The 19930-nt window shown below is 42.1% G+C and overlaps 2 protein-coding genes across 16 annotated transcripts in view; one reads left to right on the top strand and one right to left on the bottom strand.

The window, feature by feature from the left end:
* The window catches only part of MASTL (microtubule associated serine/threonine kinase like), a 32785-nt gene extending 27197 nt beyond the window's left edge, over positions 1-5588 (bottom strand). For 8 of the 14 annotated variants that reach the window (XM_034930158.3, XM_008974888.6, XM_008974889.6 and 5 more), the window contains exons 1-2: positions 3877-4088; positions 798-935 (exon numbers count right to left, since the gene is read on the bottom strand). In XM_034930158.3, coding sequence (XP_034786049.1) covers positions 798-935; positions 3877-4062 — 324 coding nt within the window. In that variant the 5' untranslated portion in view covers positions 4063-4088. Of the gene's footprint in view, positions 1-797; positions 936-3876 lie in introns of all 14 variants that reach the window. The other 6 variants (XM_055092520.2, XM_055092525.2, XM_055092521.2 and 3 more) reach the window with 6 other exon arrangements.
* The window catches only part of YME1L1 (YME1 like 1 ATPase), a 43896-nt gene continuing 29097 nt past the window's right edge, over positions 5132-19930 (top strand). The window contains exons 1-4 of one of the 2 annotated variants that reach the window (XM_003821420.7): positions 5132-5332; positions 10473-10607; positions 13924-14086; positions 17054-17152. In XM_003821420.7, coding sequence (XP_003821468.1) covers positions 5300-5332; positions 10473-10607; positions 13924-14086; positions 17054-17152 — 430 coding nt within the window. In that variant the 5' untranslated portion in view covers positions 5132-5299. The remainder of the gene's footprint in view (positions 5333-10472; positions 10608-13923; positions 14087-17053; positions 17153-19930) is intronic. The other variant, XM_034930163.3, reaches the window with a different exon arrangement.

The raw sequence follows: 19930 nt of genomic DNA, 5'->3' as shown, positions 1-19930 counted from the left end.
CATTCATACTAGGTTTATTCATGTTGCCATAACAGTTTTTAATTAAAAATTAAACTGTTTAGGCTGGGCACAGTGACTCACGCCTATAATCTCAGCACTTTGGGAGGCCAAGATGGGCAGATCACTTGAGGCCAGGAGTTCGAGACTAGACTGGCCAACATAGCAAAACCCCGTCCCTACTAAAAATACAAAAAATTAGCTGGGCCTGGTGGCAGCTAATTTATACAAAAAATTAGCTGGGCCTGTAATCTCAGCTACTTGGGAGGTTGAGGCACGAGAATTGCTTGAACCCAGGAGGTGCAGAGTGGCCAAGATTGCACCACTGCAGTCTAGCCTGGGCAACAGAGGGAGACTCTATCTCAGGCTGGGGTGCAATTATGTGCAATGGTATCTCTATTAGCTAGCTGCATACCACCATGCCCAGCTAATTTTTACTTTAATTTTTTTGTAGAGATGGAGTCTCCTTATGTTCCCCAAGTTGGTCTTGAACTCTTGGCCTCAAGTGATCTTTCTGTCTCAGCCTCTCGAAGTGCTTGAATTACAGGTGTGAGCCATGGCCCCTTGGCCTGTCTCTCTATGTACATATACATACACATACACACGCACCGTATGCATATATCTTATTGGTTCTTTTTCTTTGGAGAACTCTAACTAATATAACAGGTAAATTTGCCAAGGTAGTGAGTGCAGCCAGAATTCAAATGCAAGTACTCTGAACCAAAACATGGTTCTCTTAAATCACTAGGTTCAATGACTGCTTAATGGATAAAGAAACAACATAAAAATTATTTACTCACCAAGTAGACATTGTTTGCAGACTGCAGTGAATAATACAAATGGACAATGAATGGGCTTTTGCTTAGTGCCAGTGCATCTCTCTCAGCTTGGACCTGATGAGTCATATTTTTGTTGATCATGTCTGCTTTTTTAACAACCTGTAATAGATAAAATAAAAGTGATATCATGTTATTTTATTTTGAGACAGAGTCTCATTCTCTTGCCCAGGCTGAGTGCAGTGGCATGATCAAAGCTGATTGCAGCCTTGATTTCCTAGGCTCAAGTTATCCTCCCACCTCAGCCTCCCAAGTAGCTGGGACTACTGGCACACATGACTACATCTGGCTACTTTTTAATTTTGTTGTAGAGACAAGGTCTCACTACGTTGCCCAGGCTGGCCCAAAATGAGCCTCAAGCAATACCCCTGTCAAAGTGCTGGGATTACACGTGGAAGCCACAGCTCCCTGCCTTGTTTTTAAATTACAGAGTGATCTCAGGTTTCAAAGTTGCCATCATGAAAACGCTAACAGACAGAACACATATAGATGTCATGTGGACCTTACACTGCTATCAGGAAAGCACGTACAAAAAATAGTTAAGACAGTTTAAAAAAATCTTCAAGATAGAATTGCTTATCTTGGTATTAAATGGCAGAAGTATCATAATCTCTTTCAAGAAGAAAAAAAATTAAATATTCCCAGACTGCCCTGCATATTAATAGAAAAAAAATTCTGTTCCACTGTTCTGATAACAAAGTCAAAAGATAGTTACATTCCTCATAAGCCCACAGATAACTAGCACCTGGGCGTGGAGTAACTACTTAATTTTTTTTTTTAACTTCTGATTTTTTGATAGATGGGGATAGAATCAGAAAGTGGAAGAATGTCGGAAGTTTGCCTAGAAAAAAAAAATCTTAAGTTGGAATGATTAGAACTACTGAAATTTAACAGTCCCAAATGCTGTCTTACAGAAAACTAATTACTCTTTTCAAGTTTCAAGGTAATCTGTACAGAAACAGAACTATTAAAGTTGGAGCACTAAGAAAAACTAAAAATACATAAATAAATAAATAAAAATAAAGTTGGAGCACTAAACTGAATAGTCAGTAACACTGGGATCAATTCTCAGGACTGCTATAAGAAAAAAAGGCATATTTCTTTCAAAGATTTACTCGAGTACTTAATAAAATCATTAGTACATGATAAATTCCTGCCTTAACTCCTTTCTTTAAGAAAACTGAGGGAAACTGACAAAGCAAGCTGGTAACATGATTTTTCCTATCATTCCACTGGCTATGAGGGCATGTGTGTTTTGTTCCCCATTGTTGTCCAGTTCCTAGACACAAAGAGGGTGGGTGCTAAGCAAATACTGACTGAACACATGGATTGGTGTTTTCATTTCAACTGATCATGACTAAGTACTGTAGAAGGAAAAGTAAAAATCTCAGGAACATATAAAGTAACCAATTCAATGAGATCTTCCAATTCTGAAAGATCAGGGAAGGTGTGAAGGGGAGCTAAGATGAATCTTAATACATGAATAAGACAGGTGGAGAAGAGCACAAAAGGGTAGAAGAAAAGCACTTAAAAAGGAACCAGCATAAGGCCAGGCACGGTGGCTCACCCCTGTAATCCCAGCACTTTGGGAGGCTGAGGCGGGCAGATCACCTGAGGTCAGGAGTTTGAGACCAGCCTGCCCAAAATGGTGAAACCCCGTCTCTACTAAAAATACAAAAAATTAGCCCGGTGTGGTGGAGGGAATCCCAACTACTCGGGAGGCTGAGGCAGGAGACTCGCTTGAACCCGGGAAGTGGAGGTTGCAGTGAGCTGAGATCACGTCACTGTGAAACTCTATCTCAAAAAAAAAAAAAAAAAAAATTCATAGCAGGGCCGGGCGCGGTGGCTCACACCTGTAATCCCAGCACTCTGGGAGGCCGATGTGGGCGGATCACCTGAGGTCAGGAGCTCCAGACCAGCCTGGCCAACATAACCAAAACAACCTGGCGAAACTCAATCTCGGCTAAAAAAAAAAATACACAAATCAGCCAGGCATGGTGGCGCGCGCCTGTAATCCCAGCTACTCGGGAGGCTGAGACAGGAGAATCGCTTGAACCCAGGAGGCAGAGGTTGCAGGGAGCCGAGACTGCACCACAGCACTCCAGCCTGGGCGACAGAGAAAGACTGTCTTGAAAAAAAATTATTAAAGACTTCTCAGAAAATAGTAATCTTTCTTCTGGTTAAGAATAAAACTTAAAAAGTTATCAGTGCCTACAGATTAATCACTCTTCTGTGGTAGAAAAATTTCGGCGATTCTGCACGTCAAAGCAAACAAACAAGGTAAACAAAACCACTAATTACTAAAAACCTTTTGGATTTAGAAACCTAACTCGCCGGGCGCGGTGGCTCACGCCAGTAATCCGAGCACTTTGGGAGGCCGAGGCGGGCGGAATACGAGGTCAGGGAATCGAGACCATCCTGGCTAACACGGTGAAACCCCGTCTCTACTAAAGAAACCCCGTCTCTACTAAAAATACAAAAAATCAGCCGGGCGTGGTGACGGGCGCTTGTAGTCCCAGCTAGTCGGGAGGCCGAGGCAGGGGAATGGCGTGAACCCGGGGGGCGGAGCTTGCAGTGAGTCGAGATTGCGCCACTGCACTCCAGCCTGGGAAACAGAGCAAGACTCCGCCTCAAAAAAAAAAATAAAAAAGAAACCTAACTCAAGCCAGGGTGAGACTACGAATCACGGCCTTGGCTTTAAGTGCCTGTTGTACTAAGGCCGATGTAATCACCTCGGTCAAGTCCCTTTGCCTTTGGCCTCCGTTTCCTCATTTGCTAACACTGGGCAGGGAGAAGAGAGTCAAACTTGGCTGTTCTCACTGGGCATCTGAGATATGGAGGGAAGGGCGGAACAGAGGCGAGACACCCGACCCGACCGCTGATGTCGCCCCAAAAAGAAGTCAGCTCGCAGGGCTCTGGAGGCTTCAGCAAGCCAGGCCACCCAGACTCCTCGCTCCAGCAACCCCGGGGCCTGCCCAAGCCGGTGGGCAGGAAGGAGAGCCGAAGGGCCTAACCCCTTCCTTGCTACTCCTTGACTTCCTACCTTTACTGCATACAATTTGCCGCCTTTCTGCCCCAGATACACTTTCCCGAAGGCGCCCCGGCTAATGGGCTTCACTATGCTGAATTCCTCAATGGAGGGCGGTTTTGGCCCTGCGATCCTATTCACGCCCTCCTCAGTCGCCGCGCCTCCTCCAGGCTCCTTCTTGCTTCCCGCGGTGGGATCCATCGCTGGACAGCCTACAGCGGCCCCGCGGACACTGCCCCTCCGCGAGCAGCCACTACCCCTCCGCGAGCAGCCACTCCCGCCAACTGGGTTCAAAGTGAGGCTCCGCCCACGCCGCGCGCGGCCGTGACGTCACCCCGCCGCCGCGCCCCGCCCTCGTCACCTCCCCTACGCAGACGCGGACGGAGGGGGCGTCGGGAAAGCCCCGACTTCGCAGCCTTACACTCTTCGTGGGCGGCGACCGCGGCCCCGCTGACATCATTCCTCATGAGGGAGGAGGCACAAACAGTTCTGGGCCGACCAGAAAAAGGACGACTGGGACTTGACTCTGAATCGCAGGATTTGAAGAGATTTCTCCTGGCTTCCCAACGAGGCTGGTGGGAAGCGGTCCTCCTCCCATACACGACCTCCCACCCTAGCGAGGCGTAGAAACCAGTTCTGACTGTACAGTAAAGCGAGGGCCAGGGCTGAGGTCTGGAAGCTAATGAAAGCACAGAAAGTGTCGAAACTGGATGAGCAGGAAGCGAGTGGCCTCCCCTGTCATCTGACGTTTTCCCAGGATGTAATTTGCCTGACTGAAACAGATCAGGACCAACAGGGAGAGTTTTCGATTTAGTGTGAGGAAAAGAGCACTAAATTGTAGCAAAAGACCTTATTGCTCAAGGTCCAGTCAGAAGATTTCATAAGGAAGCTGTAGAAAGTCTTAAGAGGAAATCAGCCGGGCGTGGTGGCGGGCACCTGTAATCCCAGCTACTCGGGAGGCTGAGGCAGGAGAATCGCTTGAACCCGGGGAGCAGAGGTTGCAGTGAGCCGAGATCGCGCCACTGTACGCCAGCCTGGGCGAAAGAACGAAACTCCGTCTCCAAAAAAAAAAAAAACGAAGAAAAAGTCCAAAGAGGGTAAAGGCTGTTCTCCCCTTAAAAAACAGCTAAAGACGTTTGGGGGCGCTGCTCCTTGTAAATGTCAACTACTTCCGCGGGAAAGAACGCGCAGGCACTTGGCCTTGTGGGCGCTCACTTGCCCCGGAAGTACTGTTGAGTTAGCGCCTCGCCTTCCGGGGCGGATTGTCTGTCGTTGCAGTAGCTGTAGGAAGGGGAGGCCATTTTCCGTTTCTGGGAGGAGTGAGGGGCAACGGGTCGGAGAAAAAGGAAAAAAGAAGGGCTCAGCGCCTCCCCGCCGGGCCGTGGACAGAGGGGCACAGTTTCGGCAGGCGGGTGAGGTCGCTGAGGGCCCGCCGGAGATGTTTTCCTTGTCGAGCACGGTGCAACCCCAGGTAAGCCAGGCATTCAGCCTATTTTTTTTCCTCCCGCCCTGCCCGTGGCTGTTTGCAAATTGCGCTCGTGGAAGCGATTTCTCAGAAGGGACTCTAGAAATGAAGTGATGTACTCAATGCGAATCCCAGGATTGAGGAGTGGATCAGGGGACGACGCTGAGAGTGGGCCCGAGACTTCAGTGCTGACGATGAAGCTGTTGAGGGCAGAGGCGGGATGTGAGCTCCGTGATAGAGAGAGACCCTGGCTTATCGAACTGATTGCGTGGAATTTCTGCTAGAGAATCCGTCCGGCATTGTTCAGTGTCCGGCGTTCTGGAGTGGGAAAATGTCTGTACCATACATTAAAGGGAGCAGGTAATGTTCCCTTTTTTCCGACTTTCCAGTGGCTTTAGTGTTCACAGCCCCTATCCCCTGCTCTTTATTTCCCTTTAAATGGAATTTAAATTTAACCCAAACATGGTATAATATTTCGGATGGCCAGCCATGCAAGTTTTTTTCTCTTTTTGACCAGAAGTAACTAAAATGTGTATTTCCGAGTCGTAAACTGTTTGCAGTTAAAATTTTGATTCAGCCTCATCCTCATCGTTTTGTAAAACAAAAGGTAGTGAAGAGAAAAATGATTTCAAGGGTTTTCATTACGCTCTTGGGCAATCACTTGTGACAATGTTTTATTCTTGCTTCATTCCAGTCTCTTTTTTTGATGGTAACATTTTAATAGATTTTTTGAGAGTGCCTACAGTTTTGCAAATAAATAGTTTTTAAAACATTGAGTTTTTTTAAAACATAATTTTTAAGAAAATCGACACTCTTAGGTTCTTGATTTAAGCATATGATTGTGTTCCTTTGTGTAACTTTTACTCCCCCTCATTTTAAGAATTTTTAATTTTTTGTGCTAGTACTGGCTAACAAACTGAAGCAGCTGCTTGTTATTGGGCATCAGTTGTGTACCAGGTGAGCAAAGCAAATGTGGAATCTTCTCTTAATATTGATATGAAGTAAATATGAGTAGGACTTAGCAAGGTGAAGAGTGAACAGGTATCACAGGCATACAGAAAAATACCTGGAGGTCCTGAGTTAGGAAAGGGTTTAGCAGGTTGAAGGAACAAAAATAAGGCTAGTGTGGCTAGAACATAGTAGTTAAAGGGGGTAGTGACAGAAGAGGTTGGAGAAAAGACTTGAGGCAGATCATACAGGGAGTAAAGGATATATTATGGCTGATTTCATTTTAAGTGTATTGGGAACTATTGAAAGTTTTAAAACATGATTAGATTTTCATTTTTAAGAGATGACTGGCTTTTGCTATATGGAGAATAGGAGAGGGCAAGAGTGGAAGATGTTATCAGCTAAAAATACCCACCCACCCCCCAATTAAAGCTGTTGCAGTGGTTATGGAAAAGAAGAGAATGAGATATATTTTGAAGAAAGTGGAATTGCATGAGAGATCAGAGAGATGATGGGGAGAGGTGTTTCTGGGTTTGATCAGATGAATGCATTGAAGGTGCTATTTACCAAGATGACAGTGTCTGGAGAAGTCCTAGTAATTGTTTGAAAAAGAAGTCTGACATGGCCTATTGAATATGGTATTGAAGTTTTTGAAACTCAACTCTTTGCCTTAGTTCACATCAAGAGGCCTGATTTTAGGAGAATTTACCATCAACTGAATGGACAGTTAGTAGTATGTGATGTTGGTAGAGATGATAAAGGGATTTTTATGTACCCTAGGCAGTCTTAACAGGGCTCAAATATAGTGAGGACTCTCAGGCATTTCTTGCTTTGAAGGATGGTAACACATTTGGAATTCCTTGTTGCTTAATTGGTTGAATACACTTGAAATTAAATGGTAAAAAGGAAGACACAGAAAATGAACTTTTTCATTGAGAAGAGCTCAATCCTAAATCCTTTTGTGAAAGAAAAGAGATATAACTAATTCAAATAAAAGAGATATAACTAATTCAAATAAATCTTTTCAAAGAGGTAGAAAATATGTATCTTGAAATGATTTGATTATTTTTAAAGTTTCAAAAGAAGTTACTGTTTATTTTTTTTTCTTTTTACTGCCCCCAGGCTGTAAGGAACTTACTGTTTCTTTCTGACTCTAAAAATGATACATTGCTTCACTTGACTAGCCTTAAAACAAATCCATGTTTTTTTGCTAAAAATGCTGAAAGTATAAATAAGATCACCCATAATCTCATTACTCAGGGATACGTATCTTAGACTAAATTCTTTCACACATTTTTTTCTATAAACAAACACAGGTATGCATACTTTTTTTTATTTTAATTATTTTTTTTTTTTTTAAGATGGAGTCTCGCTCTGTCGCCCAGGCTGGAGTGCAGTGGCGCGATCTCCGCTCACTGCAAGCTCCGCCTCCCAGGTTCACGCCATTCTCCTGCCTCAGCCTCCCAAGTAGCTGGGACCACAGGCGCCCGCCACCACGCCCGGCTAATTTTTTGTATTTTTAGTAGAGATGGGGTTTCACCGTGTTAGCCAGGATGGTCTCCATCTCCTGACCTTGTGATCCGTCCGCCTCGGCCACCCAGAGTGCTGGGATTACAGGCGTGAGCCACCGCGCCCCCACGGGTATGCATACTTAAGGTAGTTTTACGGTCAGCTTTATTCCTTAGTATGTCACGAATTTATTTATGTATCAATATCCATGGGATGAGAAGTCTGGAATTTTGAGTCAGATTCTAAATCTTTGTTGTCTTCATCTATTAAATGGTCTGTACCCACAATAATGGCGTTAGTCCATTGATGAGGGCAGAGCCCTCCTGAACTAAACGCCTCTTAAAGGTCCCACCTCTTAACAGGATTACAGTGGCAACTAAGTTTGCCATTCTTCTCAACTCAAACTTGAGTTTTGAAGGAGATAAACACTGGAATTTTTACTGGAAGTGGGCCCTGATCCAGACCCCAAGAGAGGGTTGTTGGATCTCGCTCAAGAATTCGAGAGAGTCGCCAGGCGCGGGGACTCACGCATGTAATCCCAGCACTTTGGGAGGCAGAGGCGAGCGGATCACGAGGTCAGGAGATCAAGATCCTGGCTAACATGGTGAAACTCCATCTCTACTAAAAATACAAAAAAATAGCTGGATGTGGTGGCCTGGGCCTGTAGTCCCAGCTACTCGGGAGGCTGAGGCAGGAGAATCACTCGAACCCAGGAGGCGGTGGTTGCAGTGAGCCGAGATTGCACCACTGCACTCCAGCCTGGGCGACAAAGCGAGATTCCATCTCAAAAAAAAAAAAAAAAAAAAGGCGAGAGAGTCTATAAAGTGAAAGCAAGTTTATTAAGAAAGTAAAGGAGTAAAGAATGGGGTACTCCATAGGCAGAGGAGCTGCTTGGGCTTGTCCACGAAGGATACCTACAGTTAGTTATTTCTTGATTTTATGCTAAACAATGTGTGATTATTCATAAGTTTTCAGGGAAAGGGGGACCCCTAAGGTTCCTCCCCTTTTTAGACCACATAGGGTAACTTCTGGATGTTGCCATGGCATTTTTAAACTGTCATGGTCTGGTGGGAGTGTCTTTTAGCATGCTAATGCATTATAATTAGCACGTAATGAGCAGTGAGGACTAGCAGAGGTCACTCTCCTCTCCATCTTGGTTTTGGTGGGATTTGGCTGGCTTCCTTACTACAACCTGTTTTATCATCACGGTCTTTATGACCTGTATCTTGTGCCCACACCCTATCTCATCCTGTAACTTAGAATGCCTAACCTCCTGGGAATGCAACCCAGTAGGTCTCAGCCTCATTTATCCTCATTTTGCCCCTACTCCAGATGGAGTCACTCTGGTTCAAAAGTCTCTGACAGAACTGTAACAAGAAGTATAATTGTTACTCATTATTATAGCTGTTTGAGGATTAAATGGGATGATAGAAGTAAAGCCTGTAGTACTAAACCTGGTATATAATAAGAACCCATTTAATGTATTCATTTACTCAACAAATATTTATTAAGTAAATTTTTTTTTTTCTTGAGACAGGGTCTTGCCATGTCATTCAGGCTGGAGTGTGGTGGCATGATAGCTCACTGCAGCCTCAACCTCCTGGGCTCAAGTGTTTTTTTTGTTTTCATTTTTATTTATTTATTTATTTATTTTGAGATGGAGTTTTGCTCTTGTCACCCAGGCTGGAATGCAATGGCATGATCTTGGCTCACTGCAACCTCCGCCTCCCAGGTTCAAGTGATTCTCCTGCCTCTGCCTCCCAAGTATCTGGGATTACAGGCGCCCAACACCATTCCTGGCCAATTTTTTTGTATTTTTAGTGGAGATGGGATTTCACCACGTTGGCCAGGCTGGTCTCGAACTCCTGACCTCAGCTATCTACCTGCCTTGGCCTCCCAAAGTGCTGGGATTACAGGCATGAGCCACCATTCCTGGCCTACTTACTATTTTTTTTTTTAATGTTAGATGTATTTCATTCTGTGGTAGTTTCTTTTTTTTTTTTTTTTTTTTTTTTGAGAGACAGGTCTCACCCTGTTGCCCTGGCTAGAGTGCAGTGGCATGATCACAGCTCACTGCAACTTCCGCCTCCTGAGATCAAGCAATTCTTCTACCACAGCCTCCCAAGTAGCTGAGACTACAGGCGCACACCATCACACCCATCTAATTGTTGTATTTTTTGGTAGAGATGGGGTTTCACTGTGTTGGTCAGGCTGGTCTTGAACTCCTGACCTCAAGTGATCCACCCACCTCGGTCTCCCAAAGTGCTGGGGTTACAGGCGTGAGCCACTGCACTCGACCAGTGGTATCATTTGTTTTGCCGCTCCCCTAATGCTGGATGTTTCCAGCTTTCTACTATTTTTTAAATGTTTCGATGAGAGTTGTTCTCTATGCATGTGCAAGTACTTGTCAGATTATTTCCTTATAATAAATTCCTAGAAGGTGGATTGCTACAAACAAGAAATGTATGTATTTTTGATACTTTTGATTTACATATTCAGAATAATATCCTGAAAGAACATACCAGTTTTCGTCTCACCAGCAGTAAATCTGAGTACTTACAGTTTTTAGTATACAGAGTTGATATATAATGTACCTTTAACTCTTAACAAATCCTGACAAGAAAAAGGAGATTGTTCTGTTTATTTAAAAAAAAAAACTACTTAATTTTTAACTTTTATCTTTTTCTAGGTTACAGTTCCTCTGAGTCATCTCATCAATGCCTTCCATACACCAAAAAACACTTCTGTTTCTCTCAGTGGAGTGTCAGTTTCTCAAAACCAGCATCGAGATGTAGTTCCTGAGCATGAGGCTCCCAGCAGTGAGGTAAGTCTTTATCCTGGTTGTGTGAGAAAGCCTTTTTGATATACAGTTGACCCTTAAACAAATGAAGGATTAAGGATATTGTCCCTCCCCCGTAGTCAAAAATTTGAGTATAATTTTTGACTCCTGAGAAACTTAACTACTAATACCCTACTATTGACCAGGAAGCCTTGCCGATAAAATAAAGGGTCCATTAACGTATATTTTGTATATTTTATGTATTGTGTACTGTATTCTTACAATAAAGTAAGATGGAGAAAATGTTATTAAGAAAATCATAAGGAAGAGAAAATATATTTACCATTCATTAAGTAGAAGTGGACCATCATAAAGATCTTCATTATCTTCAAGTTGAGTGGGCTGAGGAGGAAGAGGAGGGGTTGGTTTTTCTGTCTCTGGTGGCAGAGACCGGAGAAAGTCCACGTATCTGTGGATCTGTGCAGCTTTAATCTGTGTTGTTCAAGGATCACCTGAGGTCAGGAGTTCAAGACTAGCCTGACCAATATGGTGAAATCCCATCTCTACTAGAAATACAAAAATTAGCCGGGTGTGGTGGCGTGCGCCTGTAGTCCCAGCTACTCAGGAGGCTGAGACAGGAGAATAGCTTGAGCCTAGGAGGCAGAGGTCGCTGTGAGCCAAGATCGCACCACTGCACTCCAGCCTGGGTGACAACAAGACTCTGTCTCAAAAATAAATAAATAAATAAATATAAAAATGTAATCTCATTTTTTGGTTTAATCTAAAAAAAAAACACCTGTTTTTACAGGGAAGTGGAATAGGTAGGGATTTAAGAAGTAAAGAAAACTCTTAAAAAAATAAAGTACCAGCAGATTTAGGGAGCAGCTCATACTTCTAGGGCTGAGATAGAGTCAGGAAAAGTTCTCCATCCCCAGGGCTGAGATCCTGACATTGTTGGTGAAGGCATGGCCTTGGCTCACTGAATGGTAGAAAAGTTGCTGTGATGTCATGCCAGGGTAACGTGCTAGAAATCTGGGAAGTCTGCCCTCTAGGATACTGGGAAAAGCTGTTCCTGGGGATGTGTCCTACTAGAGAAGCTGTTACACGAGTGGTGCCAGGGGAAGCTGCTAGGTCCTGCTGGTCATTGTGCACGCATGGAGCCAGGGTTTGGTGAAACTGCACAATTGACAGGAGCCAGATGCTATAGAAACCATGGGTGTTACAGACAGGAACTTGCTAAATGAGCATACCACAACCAGGAATCAAAACCTCTCTTCCTACAGTGTATGTTCAGTGACTTCCTGACGAAGCTTAACATTGTTTCAATTGGCAAAGGAAAAATATTCGAAGGGTACAGATCCATGTTCATGGAGCCAGCAAAAAGGATGAAGAAGAGCTTAGACACAACCCATAACTGGCACATCTGTCCAGAACCCTTCTCCCTCTCAATCCCTGTACACTGCGGGTTTCTCCAAATGCCTATTGTCTATGATTTGTTTTGTCCATCGTTCTTAGTCACGGCTTAGTTCAGGTTCTTGCCATCTTTCACTTGTTCCATCAGCCTTCTCTCTCATCCAGTCTAGTTTCTTTGTTTGTTTGTTTTATCATTTTTAAATTTTTTGTAAAGACAGGGTCTTGCTTTCTTCACCAGGCTGATCTCGAACTCCTGGCCTGAAGCAGTCCTCCCACCTCAGCCTCTCAAAAGTGTTGGGATTACAGGCTCAAGCCACCATGCTAGGCCAGTCTATCTTCCTTAGTTCTCCATTTTCTTCTATAAGACAGAACTAATCATGTTACTTAGAGAATTAAATTCAAACATGGCTCTTCACAGTTTGGCCATAACCTATCTCTTTAATTTTTTCTTTCCTTGAATTTTTTGAGATATTCCAGACCGTTGGATGGCTTTTTGTTTGCCCCCGTCCCTAAGCCGCCTTGATTATTTTTAATAGCTTAAAAAGTACTTTTAAGTATTTTATTTCATCATGCCTTTAACTGTCTTTTACTATGTGCTGTCATGTTGTATGCTAGGATACGTAGATGAGTAAGGCATGATCTCTGCCTTTGATCCTTACTATTAGGAAATAAGGTGTATTTTATAGTTATGTTAGTATTGAGAAAATGAATTCTAAGAATATGAGTTATAGCTAATTTAAAAAGTACCGTATTCCCAGACATCAGTCCAGAGCTATATAATCCGTGTCCATGCCTCTTTTAAAAAAAACTTTATTTTTAGAGACAGGGTCTCCCCTTTGTAGCCCAGGCTGAAGTGCAGTGATGCTATCATAGCTCACTGCAACCTCCAGCTCCTGGGCTCAAACATTTCTCCTGAGTAGCTGGTGCTGCGGGTGCATACCACCATGCCCAGCTAATTTTTAAATTTTTCATCAAGATGATGTCTTACCATGTTGCTCAGGCTGGTCTCAAACTCCTGGCCTCAAACGATCTTCCCACCTTAGCTGTTTTGGGTTTGAGTAACATGTAATTGTTACTTGCCTTTAAGTGCCTCTCTTTCAGCTCATGTGGACAAGAAAATAATCCCTATCCTGTTGTTTAAAAGTGGGTATACACACATTTTTGTGATTTTTAGACTTTTTTGCCTGATTTTCACACAGTTTTGACTTTAATTTTCTTCTTTATTAGAAGATATGGGTAACTTTAGAACCTCTGAGTTCAAGGAAGGATCTAAGCAATGAGGCCAGAGGAGTGAGATGTCCTATGGTAACCAAGCATACCATTTCTTTGTCAAGTGGGCTTTTGTTTATGGCTGCTTAGGGACTTAAAAGCTCCATGGACTGGTGAGGATTATCATTTGAATGGAATTTCCCCAATTCAAGAACCTTACTATTATCCTCCAATCAGTTCTACACTGTTGGGGAAAATCCCCTGGACCTTATATAACATACTTTGTAACCCTGCAGTTAGTTACTCTTACACTCTTGTCATTATAAATGCTTGATCAATAGTTGATAGACTAGCTCTTGATCAGAGTACCCTTGTATGGAGAGAAGGAAAAAATGCCATACATTTCACTTGATTCTGTGAACCATAATGCTTAGGACAGTAGTGGTTTGGGTTTGATTAAAAAAAAAAAAAAGTTTTTCTCATTCATGCTGAAATGTCATCTCTTTATTTAAGGATACCATTAGGAATATAATTTTTTAACCTATGTCAAACCTCATATGACTGATCTCAGTAAAACGAACTGTAAAAATATTTGCATCAATTTATTTTTAAATATTAAAAAAAGGAAATATATTTGTTAGACTTTTAAAATCTGATTGTTTTAACTGATAATATGTACTCCTTAGGTTAAATATCTTGATAATATTAATGCATACCTGGTTGACCCAATCTTTTACAGCCTTCACTTAACTTAAGGGACCTTGGATTATCTGAATTAAAAATTGGACAGATTGATCAGCTGGTAGAAAATCTACTTCCTGGATTTTGTAAAGGCAAAAACATTTCTTCCCATTGGCATACATCCCATGTCTCTGCACAATCCTTCTTTGAAAATAAATATGGTATGTTAATGTGTTTTTTGTTCCAATTAAATATTTTAGCACTATTAATAATTATAGATACCATTTCTTAGCTTTCACGGTAGCGTTTATTGTGGGCTGGGTTCTTTCCTGAGGTGTTTTTTTTTTGTTTGTTTGTTTGTTTGCAATTTTTCATATTGAAATAGTACCAGATTTACAGGAAAGTTGCAAAGATAGTACAGAATTTTGCTTCCACTAATTTTGGCATCTTACATAATCATGTTACATTTGTTAAAACTAGGAAGTTAACATTGGTACGATAATTTTTTTTTTTTTTTTGAGACGGAGTCTCCTTCTGTCAGCCAGGCTGGAGTGCAGTGGCACAATCTCCGCTCACTGCAAGCTCCGCCTCCCGGGTTCACACCATTCTCTTGCCTCGGCCTCCCAAGTAGCTGGGACTACAGGCGCCTGCCACCACGCCTGGCTAATTTTTTGTATTTTTAGTAGAGATGGGGTTTCACCGTGTTAGCCAGGGTGATCTTGATCTCCTGACCTCGTGATCCACCCTCCTCAGCCTCCCAAAGTGCTGGGATTATAGGCGTGAGCCACCGTGCAGGCCTAACATTGGTACCTTATTTTTAACTAAACTACAGACTATTTGAATTTCAACAAAATTTGTTTTCACCAAATCACTAGTTCTCTGCAAGTGTCCTTTTTCTTTTCCAGGATCTGATCCAGCATACCACATTGCATTTAGCAGAATGGGGGGTCGGGGTTTGTTTTAATTTTAGGTGACACACATTTAATTCCAGGAAACATACTTAATCTTTGAGAATACATTGATTAAAAAAACAGTTGTTATCCCTTTTGTGGAATGTCTACATTTTTTTTTACTTGAATCTCATAACAGTATGGTAGTATAATAAGTGGGTTCATACTAGTCTGAAAAGGGATGTCAACTTTATGAGTTTTTCTTTGGATGGCACTTAAACAGGCCATAAAAGTCCAGGAACAAAATAGCAGGTTTGAATAGTTTATAATGAAGGTTTGATTTGAAGCTGTCCTTTGCATAAACTTAATTCATTAATTAATTCTTTACCCTTCCTTTGCCTTTATTTCAGTGTAAGGGCATAAAAAACCGTAAGTGTGAGGAAAGAATGAAATGGTTTTGAGCTTGGGGGCTTAGACTAAAAGTTTGCCTCTGCCTAAATTTGCCTTCTTATAAAATATTTGGCCCATACCAAGTGTTCAATAGAATAAAATTCTTTTTGTTACTATATTATTATGATTATTCCTACTGCTCTTCTAGTCTGCATATTTACATTTACTCTTAAGATTGTTCCTCATACCACCAGCTGCTTGCTAGGTTTAGGCAGGCAGAGGTATTAGAAAGAGATTTTTTGACTGGATGCTAAGGGACCTTGAAAAGTCCCTAAATTCTAACTGAGACACACAAATAGATGATAGCCACTGTTTGTTTCTGCTGTTGCTGCTGATGACCTTTTCCCTAGGATCTTGGATGTAAAATAGGATGAGACACACTAGTCAAGAAAAGCAGTTAGGAAGGATCAGTGAAGTATTCATGGCTTGACCTTTCTTTTTACCCAATGACTAGGGAAGCTTTATGAGGGAAAGATAATAGTAGCTATGATTCACAGTGTTTTATTATACCATTAGAGCTTTTGAAATTGTCTCTTAAGAAACAGCAGTTCTTTATCTCTTTATGTTCTTAACTAAAAGTAATTTTAGCCTAAACACAGTACATCTTTTTTTTTTTTTTTTTTTTTTTTTTAAGAGACGAGTCTTGCTGTGTTGCCCAGGCTGGAGTGCAGTGGGGCAATCTCGGCTCACTGTAAGCTCTGCCTTCCCAGTTCACGCCATTCTCCTGCCTCAGCCTCCCGAGCAGCTGGGACTACACGCATCCGCCACCACGCCCGGCTAATTTTTGTATTTTTAGTAGAGACGAGGTTTCACCATGTTTGCCAGGATGGTCTGTATCTCCTGACCTCGTGATCCGCCCGCCTCAGCCTCCCAAAGTGCTGGGATTACAGGCGTGAGGCACCGCGCCTGGCCTTAAACACAGTACATCTTTTATCACTGGTTTTGTTTTGTTTTGTTTTTGAGACTGAGTTTCACTCTTGTTGCCCAGGCGGGAGTGCAATGGCGCGATCTCAGCTCACCACAACTTCTCCCTCCCGGGATCAAGTGATTCTCCTGCCTCAGCCTCCTGAGTAGCTGAGATTACAGGCATGTGCCACCACACCCGGCTAATTTTGTATTTTTAGTAGAGACGGGGTTTCTCCATGTTGCTCAGGCTGCTCTCAAACTCCCAACCTCAGGTTATCCACCCACCTCCGCCTCCCAAAGTGCTGGAATTACAGGCGTGAGCCACCACACCAGGCCATCTTTTATCACTGTTAATTTGAATTTAGTTTCATTAGCAGCTACATTTGTATGCCAGATAAAAAAGATAATGTAGGCTGGGCACGGTGGCTCACGCCTGTAATCCCAGCACTTTGGGAGGCCGAGGTGGGCGGATCAGGAGGTCAGGAGATCAAGACCACATCCTGGCTAACACAGTGAAACCCCGTCTCTACTAAAAATACAAAAAATTAGCCAGGCATGGTGGCGGGCGCCTGTAGTCCCAGCTACTTGGGAGGCCGAGGCAGGAGAATGGCGTGAACCTGGGAGGCGGAGCTTGCGGTGAGCTGAGGTCGTGCCACTGCACTCCAGCCTGGGCGACAGAGCGGGACTCCGTCTCAAAAAAACAATAAATAAATAAAAATAATGTAACCAACAAGTGATAGCTAGTAAATGGAAGAACTGTGAGATGTAGTTAAATTAGCGATGCTTTAGATATTTTCATGAAAGCAGTCATATCATGGATAAATAAAAGTTGAAACTCATATTGTGATTTCCCTAATATTTGATAGAATTATTTATATTTCATAGGATTTTTGTTTTTTGGTTTGGAAATTAGAAAATTTACTTTTTGCAATTTCCCTCCAGGTAACTTAGATATATTTAGTACATTACGTTCCTCTTGCTTGTATCGACATCATTCAAGAGCTCTTCAAAGCATTTGTTCAGATCTTCAGTACTGGCCAGGTATGAAGCAACAACCATAAATTGTGGGAAAAAAAAAATATTTATTTACTATAGTCTGATTTGTCTTTCTTAATGGTATTAATTCTAAACATTCATTTGCAATTCACAGGACCTAAAGAGTATTTGGAATTAATGAGTTTGGGTACTTCTGTATAATTTTTAATCTGGAAAATATATAGGAGCTAAATTTTGAGCGTGATAGTGCCACAATAAATCAAACTCCAGGGAACTTATCTACACTTGTTTCAAGATAAATGACTAACCACATTTGCTTACTCATCCTCACTTTCAAAAGCCCATTGAAATTAATTTTAAATATATATATATGAGAAAAAAAGAGCAACAACAGAAGCGTTCCGTTAACGGATGAGAAATTTGAGGGCTTTCAGTAAGTTGTAAAATAAGTGACATCAAATTGACAGTAAAATCAAATTTGCATTTATTCATATAATTTTTGAATACAAGGCACTAGTGATAGATGTCAGGTGATAGTGATCACTGTAAATGAAAAAGACATGTTTTCTACCTTCATGGGACTAATGGTGTCATGAAAGAGTTGAGTACTTCTGTTTCCAGTAGTAGAACTCAGGAAAACCCCACTTCCAGAGCCAGTAAAATTGGGCACTGGTATGGGATGGAATAAACAGTTGAAGATTGCCAGAAATGGGCCAATCACAGTGCAGATATGGCCTTTAACCTTTAGATAAATTAGCAAAAAACACCTTTCTAATAAGACGTCTGTGTGTGTGTCTGTGTGTGTGTGTGTGTGTGTGTGTGTGTGTGTGTGTGTGTCGAGGGACATCTGTCTGTGGAGACTCCTGGTTTGAGCATTGATGCCAAGGAAAGAAAGAAGCTAGCACCCCAGATTACTTTGGTTTTGAATTACACATTCGCTAAAGGTATTCTGCTCATTTAGCATAGTCCATGTTTTATATTCTGAGTATATTTACTTTTGCTAGTGTTGAGGATACCCATTTGTAGTCAATACTGATGACTGTATTTGTTTTGTTTTGTTTTGTTTTGTTTTTGAGATGGAGTTTTCCTCTTGTGACCCAGGCTGGAGTGCAGTGGCACTTCCTGGGTTCAAGCAATTCTCCTGCCTTAGCCTCCTGAGGAGCTGGGATTACAGGTTCCCACCACCAGGCCCAGCTAATTTTTGTATTTTTAGTAGAGATGGGGTTTCACCATGTTGGCCGGGCTGGTCTCGGAACTCCTGACCTTAGGTGAGCCGCCTGCCTTGGCCTTCTAAAGTGTTGGGATGACAGCATGAGCCACGGTGCCAGGCCCCGATCACTGTATTCTTATTTATAAATACAAATGGATTACCAAGAATCCACATATTTGAGGAAAACTTAAAGCATAAAAGAGAGGCACCAATTTCAGCAAAGAGACTAATAACCCTCTAAAGAAATAGTTAATGCAGAAGACAGAAGAAGACAGCTGATACGTTTTTAGCTATTGTTGGAAGATTTATGAAAACTGAGCGTGTGTTACCTAGGGTATGAAAACTATCTTAATAAATTTTCCTAATGTTGTAACTCTGAGGTTAGATTCTCTCAATGTCAGAAAATAAAGATAAAAATCCAGTAACAGAAAAGACAGCTTAAAAAAATACCTAAATACGGCCGGGCACAGTGGCTTATGCCTGTAATCCCAGCACTTTGGTAGGCCGAGGAGGGTGGATCACGAGGTCAGAAGTTCAAGACCAGCCTGGCCAACATAGTGAAACCCCATCTCTACTAAAAATACAAAAATTAGCCAGGCATGGTGGCGTGTGCCTGTAATCCCAGCTACTTGGGAGGCTGAGGCAGGAGAATCACTTGAACCCAGGAGGCGGAGGTTGCAGTGAGCCGAGACCGCGCCACTGAACTCCAGCCTGGCAACAGAGCGAGACTCCGTCTCAAAAAACAAAAAAGACAAAAAAAACCTAAATACTTGAAATTTTTAAAACGCTTTTCTAAATGTCTGACGACTGAATGGAAATAAAACCGGGATTACAGACACTCAGTAATGAACCACAGTGAAAATCTGTATATCAGACTCTTGGTGAGGACAAAATGACATTGAGGGCGTTATATAATTTACTGAGAAATCAGGCTGGGTGCAGGGGCTTATGCCTGTAATCCCAGCACTTTGGGAGGCTGAGTCAGGTGGATCACCTGAGGTCGGGAGTTCAAGACCAGCATGGCCAACATGGTAAAACCCCGTTCTCCACTAAAAAAGAAATACAAAATTAGCCGGGTGTGGTGGCGCATGCCTGTAGTCTCAGCTACTTGGGAGGCTGAGGCAGGATAATCGCTTGAACCTGGGAGATGGAAGTTTCAGTGAGCCAAGATGGCACCTCCATCCTGGACAACAGAGCAAGACTTTGTCTCAAAAAGAAAAAAAAATTTAAGACATAAAGATAGAAAATAAATTGAATTTCTGAAAAATAATAGAAGAAATTAATACACACAAAGCAAACATTTTAAAATAATAGGTGGAAATAGTTTTAATTAAACCAAAAACAAATTTAGTATAAAAAAAGGAACAATTTAACAATTCTGATTAAGAAACAACAGGAAAATACAGACAGTATTAGAAGTATGAGTGGGAATTGCCATGGATATGTGAAGGTTTTTAAATTGCAAGGTAGTATGTGTAACTTTATGTCATAAATAAAAATATGTTGAAATGGACAATTATCTAAGCAATTAATTAACAAAGTTAACCCAAGAAGAGATAGGATAATAACCATGAAGTTTAAAAGACAGTATTTTAAAAATATTGTCCCTTTGC

Source organism: Pan paniscus, chromosome 8 (genome assembly GCF_029289425.2).
Source record: "Pan paniscus chromosome 8, NHGRI_mPanPan1-v2.0_pri, whole genome shotgun sequence".
Classification (NCBI taxonomy): domain Eukaryota; kingdom Metazoa; phylum Chordata; class Mammalia; order Primates; family Hominidae; genus Pan; species Pan paniscus.
This window is presented reverse-complemented; position numbering and strand designations above follow the sequence as displayed.